We start from the raw sequence: 8750 nt of genomic DNA on the forward strand, positions 1-8750 counted from the left end.
CCTGGTCTTTTTCTTACCATTAATATATGTAAAGAAACCTTTACTGTTTCGCTTGAGTTCCCTGGCTAGATTTAATTCTAACTGAGCTTTCGCTTTTCTAATCTGGTGTCTTGCTGCTTGGGCAGCTTCCTTATAAGCCTCCTACTCTAGCTGTCCTATCTTCCACTCCTTGTAACGTTTCTTTTTGTGTGACAGTGTGTCCAGGATCATCTTGCTCATCCAGACAGGTCTCCTAGCATTCTTTCCTGCCTTCCTCTTTGTCGGTATACTTTGCTCCTGGACACGGAGAAGGTGATCCTTGAATACTGACCAGCTGTCCTGGGCCCCCCTTCCCTCTAGGGCTTTGTCCCACAGCACTTTGGCCATCAGATCCCTGAAGCAATCGAAGTCTGCAAGCCTCAAGTCCAGGGTCATAAGCTTGGAATACACCCTTCTAGTTGCCCTGAGGATCTTGAATTCTATCACTTCATGCTCACCAGCCCTTCCCTGTTGGTGAGAACAAGGTCCAGCACAGCATCTTTTCTTGTTGGTTCCTCCACCATTTGGAGGAGGAAGTTGTCATCAATGCACTCCAGGAACATCCTGGATTGCTGATGCCTTGCTGTGCTGTGTTGTCCCTCCAGCAGATGTCAGGGTGGTTGAAATCCCCCACAAGGACCAGGGCCTGTGAATGCGAAGCCACTTCTATCTGCCTATGTAGGACCTCATGTGCATGAACCCTCCCTTTCTTGATCTCAATCCCTAAGCCTTTTTAGTTGAATTTTCTCCCTCCACATCCTGCTGGGAACGGCGTGGGAAGAATAAGGTTTTTAAAAAATGTTTGAGAAAAAACACAAGGGAAAGACAATTGTAATTCTTCAGGGTGAGGAAGGCTAACCTACAAAATTATCTGTGCTTGTCTTTTCTGAAATATCAAAATTATCCACATGATGTTGGGAGGGTATAAATACTTAGCACTTCAAATTCAATTGTAAGTTTGCTGACTGGCACAGCAGTATATTTATAGAAATAATTGATATGAAAAGATAGATTAGAAGTGATTCTCAAAGTAACACTTTCTTTTAAGAAAGATAACATATATACCAATTCGTGGTCTTTCATTTCTGATTTCCTGGATAGGTTTAGGTACAAATCTTAAACAGCTTTCCTGTGGAGCATAGCTATGGAAATGACAGGCCTGACTTTTACTCAGCTCTGAACAAGAAGATCCTGGCATTGCTGGAACTTTATTTTAAAATGCACTTAATATTCAGCCTTGATTGTTTTAAACTTCATGGTCTATCATCACTTTCTAAGCTCCGTAGAAAGTTTTGACTGGTAAAGTCAGTGAGCAGGCTAGTCACCAATAGTGCACATTTAACTTGAGTGCTGAAAAAAAATTGCTTTATGTTTGCTTTGCCCTGTGTTCATTGTCTATAATAGTATCTCCTGTTGGAGCTTTGCTGGCGGTTTGCATGAGTAGGTCTCCTCTTAGTTGAATTTGTCTTGCCTAATTGTCATCTGTATATAGTGCAAACAACAGGAGAAAAAAAGTTAGAAGCAAGTAGTAGAGGTGTTGGGTATGCTGAAGGCTTGTAACAAGTGGCCAGTTATATACAGTGCAGTGAAATACTGTATCATCAAGTTTTTACTCAACAGCTCTGAAGTATTGTGCAGTTTTTAATGTGGGAAAAATGCAAATACTGTGGAATCACATTCTCCCCACTGACAACATACCACATGTATATAAGGAGATGTTTTGACTTGCTAAGCACACATTTAATCTCCAAAATATGCCACATGGCTTATTAAACTGTGTTATGACAGATAAATTCCATCATCCTGCTACTTGTCTTCAACTTTTATATGAAGATAACTCACATAGTCTACCTTGTCTGCTTCTCCATTTTCTCAGTGACAAATTTTATCAAAGCCATTTGGTAGCAAAACAAGAACAATGTGAACTGTAAGATGGAGCTTTCGACTTTTCTAGTGTGTCCTATTTTTGTTCCTTCTTTTCTTGGACTTTGTTGTAGTAGGGTGTCTCCAAGAAGGCCGTCACATAGGAGTGCTGCTAGATATGCTGCTGCTGTTATGTCAGCCCTCATAGAAGATGTAGGTGCTGGAGAGACGAGAAGAACGTGGCCAGATGAATCTTAGTGTATGACCCTGTGTCAAGGTGGGCTTGTTCTGAGCGGATTTAAGAACCTTCATGATGAGAAACTTGTTACAATGGCAACTTAGATGCATCCCAGAAGAAAAAAGAATGCCACTTCCATGGTGAACTCAGTTGAACTTTCTGTGCATGTCCTTTCAGAAGGTTAGAGTTGTTTCTCATTGGAGAAATATGCTGACATTTTTAAAATTATTTTTTTTCTCACTAGACAAAGTCTTCTCTTGCACCTTGATGAGCGAAACAGAGATTTAGAAAGGCATTTTTAAACTAAGGCATAAATATAAGTGTGTGTGCTAGAAATTTTTCTGAAGCTAGAAAGGGAGACTGATTACTGACATGTCTTGCCTTACTCAGCATCCTCCAGTCTAGGAATTAGCCAACTCTGTGTGTAGCATCTGAGAATCAGAATTTTCACAATAATGTTGGCCACACTGGCAGGCTGATGGGCTTGAGCTGTGTTCCTCAGCTGACACCCCGAAAAGGTGTTGTCAAGAACACAGCCTGGGAATGTGCACCAGATGCCTGCAGTGCCGGTGATGCACTCACTTCTGATTGTGAAAGGCAGCAAGTGAATGTAACCGCCCTGTGGTGAATGAAAGTACTTCTGGAGCATGTAAGTCAAGGAAAATTAGTTTGTCTTCTTCCTCGGCAGTGCATTTTTTGGGAAACAATACAGAGCAGAAGGATTACTTTGTGATAGGCAGTAATTGTAATTGTAGTATTTCCAGGTAGCCTTTTTGGTGACACAAAGTGAGACCGAGAGTAGTGTCTCCTGCACTTGAGGAAGCAGGAAAGAAAAAGGCTGGCAGCATTCATTTCCCAGCTCATCAGGCAACTATTGCAGTGCAGGGCTCAGTTGTTCAACCTTGATTAGAAAGAAACTTCTAGAAAATGAAGGGCATATATGTACTTTTCAAGAAAACTTCATTCCTCTGAGTTGGATTTTTTTTGTGTGCATGAGAGACTATGGGGAAAAGCTTTGTAAAGGCTATGAGAAGACTTCAGTTTGTCTCCTGTATATAGTCCCTCTAGACTGTGTGTTTTTTATGTAACTTTTTATGATATACTTTTTATGCAATTCCAACTGCCATAGCATATATAAGAACCTGTGATATTTTAGACGCATTTGTGTAATGTCTGTTGTGACTCCACAACTCCAGTGACACTTTTTTTTCACACAAATGTACAACTGATTTTTTTTATCATTCATAGAACCACAGAAACAATCTATTTAGTGGTTCAATTTGTTCAAAATTTTATGAGTGTACAAAAAGTACTTCTTTAATGTTTAAGAGAGATTTGGGTGAAGATTCTTCAGTGATGCTTGAAATGATGAGGTATTTGTTACAGAGGGTGAAATCAGGATCATGGTACATAAGAAGGTTCTTGGTACTTGAGTATAACTGGAAGGGGTTTTGTATGTGACAGGATATGCATAGCATTACCCAAATGATGTTAGTCCTCAGTACTTAAAGTAAAGAGTACCAGATGCCATATAACCCTGTAGATTAGAGCCAAAAGTATATCTGAATAGGGAAAGGCAAATTTATTAAATTGGGGCAGTCTTTAGACTTTTCTCAATATTTATCTGAGTACACCTATGTTTCACTTCAATACCTTCTAATATTTGTTCCTGAGAACACTATTAGAGAAAAAAATGAAAGCAAGAGAAGAGTTCTGAAGGAAGAAATAATTACCAGTATAGCTGGTAATTTTCAGTTGCCTTGATGCTGGTGTGGTCAGTGTGTCTTAGGCTGAGGTTTGATAGTGGGAAAGATTCTTAATGAAGAGTTGCGGTGTGCAGACACTCAAGGTCTGGCAGTCTGGCTCTTCGTGAGAACTCCAGAGCCAAATTTCTGGATTAAGCAAAAGATTGGAAAGGAGGCTGTCTTTTGGCTTTGTCTCTCCCATTTAGGCAATTTATATTATTATACCTATTCTGTATTCTCTGGGGTTTATTTGATTCATACAACTAAACATTATGCAACCGTTAACACATGAATCTCAGGAAGTGTGTGTGTGTGTGTGTGTGTGTATTAAAGGATATGATTAGTGATGTAACTTTAAAGCCAATTTTAAACGTGTTCTTTCTTTCTTTTCTTTCTCTAGAGCCCAGTGAAGATAAATCAGATCAGCCTGGATGAAAGTGGAGAACACATGGGTGTCTGCTCAGAAGATGGCAAGGTACAGCAAAACCATTTGTATATTTAATGAAGTAGCAAGTAGTCCTTAGTATTATACTTGAGGTAATTGTGATACCCGGGAAGTTAATTCATGCATTTAGCACCACAACTTTGACTGCCCATTTTTAGAACTGAACTCACCTTTGAATAATGAAAATTAAAGTCCAATATATTTTGCATAAATGTGCCATAGGAAAAGTAATTACAAGAATGTCAATAATATAACTGGTATTAAGCTGATTAACAGCTGTGGCAGGAGGGCATGTCACCTTAATCATTACTGCTGTGCCAGTTATACTTCAGTGACTACTCTGCTGTTCCTGCAAGACAGTACTTTAATGCCATTCTGCTATAAATCCACAAAATTGGATTTTGTGGGTATGATTTCTGTGGGCTGGTTGTTTTCATTTTCACACATGTTATGAATGTTTCTCTTGAATTATAGAATCTTTTGATAAGCAATCATAGTTTATCAGAAGAATAAAGTGTCTTACAACAGCCCCATTAAATAAATGTAAAATCAATGTATGTACAGTTTCCTAAAAAACTGGCACCTACTTCCTTGACTGAGGACATATATCATTTGTGCAGTGTATAACTAACAATTATCAGTGCTTCTCTGGAATGTTGAGCTGTGACATTTAGTGGTTTTGATGATTGATTTTCCACTTATGTCTTTTTTGTTTTTAAGTCAATGGCAGTCTTTTCTAATGTTGGCTTGCAATGATAAAATTCTAATGCACAAGGTGTATTTAAGGGGTTTATTTTAATATGAAGCTCATATACAAATGCAGTACATTAAAAATCATTTCTCAATATCCATCTGACTTATTGAGGAGAACATTTTTTTTACAGAGTAGACTAGGGGGGAGGAGGTATGTCAGTGATCCTAATGGATGCATCCCATGCAGTACAAGTTCTATAAATTAAAAATTAAATTGTATTTTGCAGTAGACAAAATGGGGAAACAGTCCCTTCAGACTGTATTCGCTTGTGTTTTTTCCTTCCACTTGGTGTTTTTTACCCTCAAGAGTTGGGCAGCCACTTTATGTATCCAAGCCTTTTGTTTCATAGAGATATCTTGATGTCAGTATCTTGACACAGTAAGTGGAATACTAGTACCTGTCAAAGTGGGTTGTAGAATTTTACAGCCTATAAGAAACACGAGTGTCCTACTTGTCTAAGCAAGATAAGGGAAGGGTCAGTAATTGTGCAAGGTAATAAAAATGGTGAGCTAGCATTGTTGGTTCGGGTGTTTTGAATGGTGGGGGGAAGGAAGCACTTGCTGTAAGGGCAACTCAGATGTGACTGTGGATCACTAACTCGGAATGTGTATGTTAAAGTGAGACTACAAGCTACACACATTTTTCATGTATTAATATTAAAAATACATATTTATGTTCAGAAATGTTCAGAAATCCTTAATTCCTTCTCTGGTGTGTCTGTGTTTGAAAAAAACTCCAATCCTTTAAATGGTGAATGTATCTCCATTTAGTGGAATTGCCATTGTGGATCCACTACTGACATTAAATGCTATACAGTCTAAACTATGGTCCCCAAGCCAGGGCTATTTCCTGTAATGTTTTTGACACGGGGCTGGAGTATCACAAGTGCAATATTCGTCATATTTGCATTCATAGTCCAGAGACATTGATGCTTCACCATATTCTACACTGAAAACCTCATCTGGAAATTTGAAAGATCTGAGTGTTTTAGAAGTTAGATTTTCCACTTGACTCAGAAAGGTCTGCCTGTCTCTGTTGAGAGAATGCACCCATAAAAGATGTGAAAACACATACTTGTGTGTGGTGCTACTGTATAAAAAAATGGCAGAAATTCTTGGCCAGGTAATGTAACACTTCTGGGTCATAATAAAAGTGTATCTTTACATTCCTAGTAGCTCTTCCCTTACTACAGTGGGAGTGTTCATACTGAAAGAAGTTACAAGTGGTTGCGAAGTCATCAACTCAAAAGTGAAATCCTTTTATTAACAAAGCAAAAAGTGAAACTTCTTAATTTACTAATCAGTTTTAAACAAAAAAGGGGTATAACGGACCTGTGAATTTTGAGCCAGCTGGGTTCATGCAACTGTTTTCTACCAAATAATGAAGATACGTCCTCTGGACCACTGCAGAAGATTTTTGCAGCAGGCAAGGAGTGTGTTTTCCCATATCAAAGTGGATCTGATATGAGTGAGCTAGAAACCATTTGTCTTCTTGAAGGAAGGTCTTGTGATGAGAACCACCTCCTCGTATCTGTTCTACTGTCTGATATATTTTATTTTACTATTTTTTTCTTTTTCCACCCAAACTAGATTTGGACTAGCCACATGGACTGGGAAGGGGCATGGCAGCACAGTGTAATTCTCTAACCCTCTTCTTGTCAGGTGGTTCCCAGAGCTAATGTCAGAAACAGGCACCTGTATGTCATACATGACCAAATGCTTTGGGGGCCACTTGCAGCTTTTTTGTACTGCACATTTGGTTCTTTGAAAATCTTACTTGCCTATGGACTCACCTGCAGCTGGTCACCATTGGCATGGAAGTTGAAGCCACCACCAGTGCTCAGTCTGGACACTGGATGGGGAAAAGGACTGGTTGTTGAAATATTGTGGTATACGAGGAGAATTCTGGTGCTGGAATAAACAGAAGGGGAAGCAGGCTTGCTGCTTCAGCATTGTGAAGTTTTTTTAGGTTAGTTTTTTGCCTGCTTGTAATGCTGTCTTGAAAAACCTGGATCTGACTCCCAATTTTGCTAATTACATAACAGCCATATAATTTGCACCCTTATTGGCTTGTAACTTGCTTTATACTAAGAAATATAAATTATATTGAAAACCCATATGCTTACGTGTTTCAGCATCATGTTTAATGCCTTTAACAATATTTGTTAAGAGTATCTGTGACCATTTTTCAAGAAATGTGGCTTGTAGGTAAATGTGTTTGTTTTCCTGCCTTTTGATCACTGAATGTTGGCTGCTTTTTCCATATGTGGAAGCAAAGAAACAACCAAATCCAGATGCGTTGAAGTGGTGGGTTTTGGATATTTAAAATTGGACAGGACTGGCAAAATGTAGTGGACAGTCATCATGAAATGTTTTTTCCAGCTATCCAAAAACATGAGCTGAGTAGGCATAGAAAGTAGAAATAGATAAATCCAGTATAGGTTTGTAATATCAAAAGAATCACTTTGTCTCTGAAGTATAAAAGACATTAAGAAGTAATAAACTGTTACACAGTGTCCCTAGAGTAAACATGATAACATGTATTTTATGCTGAGTTGTTTTCTTCTTTTTAGTTAACTGGCTTCGTTTTATTTTATTTTCAGGCTTTTAAAGGAATGTCATATTGCCATGTTCGACGCAGTATTAAAAAATGTTGAAAGGACTGTTACTAACGTTAATTTAGATTAATTAGTTTCGAGAGGGGTGTTTTGCCATTTTTGAGGATTCTGCTTCCTTGGAGTTTGCAATGTTGTGTTATAACCACTTCTTATTCTTCCTGCTTTCTTCTCACTGTCTTGCTTTCTCTTTCCTGTTTCTTACTTTGTTTAGTCTGTTGCATTAGATATGCTGTGCCAGCTGATGAAAACAAAAACTCAGAAAACAAAATTCTCTAGACATCAGCCTGAAGGTTTTCTAGGCTTACAGCCAGGCCCAACTCAAATACAAGCTTTTGGTTGGCTTACATAATCACAGCTTTGCAGTACATCTCCCTGTCTCCAAATATTGATTTTCTAATCCTTTAGAGCAGTAGCTCAGCTATGCAGTGCATGCACCAGTATTTTTAAAGCGTGTTGTTAGAGGTGGCATATTCGCTAACGAGTAATGGACAGAGCTGATAATGCTGCTTAGGAGTGGTATCCAGGAGACATGCTTGAAAAGGAGATGTGGTGGTTTTTAACTTCACTGAGATCGCTGAAATTTCAGCCAGTCTAAGGATGGCTTTGTTCCTCTTGGAGTTTACTTGGCTCCTTGACTCAGGAATTTCCGAGTTTCTTGTCATCTGAACTGGTATTTTTAGAGCCGTTAAGCCTCACCTTTTGTGCCCCATTACTGATATTTACTGGCTTTGTTCTACAGATGTTTGTCTAGTGGATTTTCAGTCTTCTGTTTCTGTTATTTTATTTTTTTTTTCCCTCTGAAGGAATCACAATAAGCATGGAGAGATAGAAAGAAATAATCTTAAAAGATCTCTTACATCTCTGAGTCCCAACTTGTTGGGTAGTCTGGATATCAGGAAACACTTCCTCATGGAGAGGGTGATCAGACGTTAGAATGCGCTGCCCAAGGAAGTGGTGGAGTCACCATCCCTGGAGGTGTTTAAGGAGAGGCTGGATGTGGCACTTAGCACCATGGTCTGGCCGATGTGATGGTGTTGGCTCATAGGCTGGACTTGATGATCTCAGAGGCC

General features: G+C 38.9%; 1 protein-coding gene across 1 annotated transcript in view; it reads left to right on the forward strand.

The window, feature by feature from the left end:
* Positions 1–4264: 4264 nt before the first annotated feature.
* The window catches only part of VPS41 (vacuolar protein sorting 41 homolog (S. cerevisiae)), a gene marked incomplete at both ends in the record, with an annotated part of 46759 nt that continues 42273 nt past the window's right edge, over positions 4265–8750 (forward strand). Inside the window, one exon of the mRNA XM_009874360.1 lies at positions 4265–4339. Within this exon, the coding sequence (XP_009872662.1) occupies positions 4265–4339 (75 nt within the window). The remainder of the gene's footprint in view (positions 4340–8750) is intronic.

This window comes from Apaloderma vittatum, unplaced genomic scaffold, assembly GCF_000703405.1.
Source record: "Apaloderma vittatum isolate BGI_N311 unplaced genomic scaffold, ASM70340v1 scaffold14848, whole genome shotgun sequence".
NCBI classification, from domain to species: Eukaryota; Metazoa; Chordata; class Aves; order Trogoniformes; family Trogonidae; genus Apaloderma; species Apaloderma vittatum.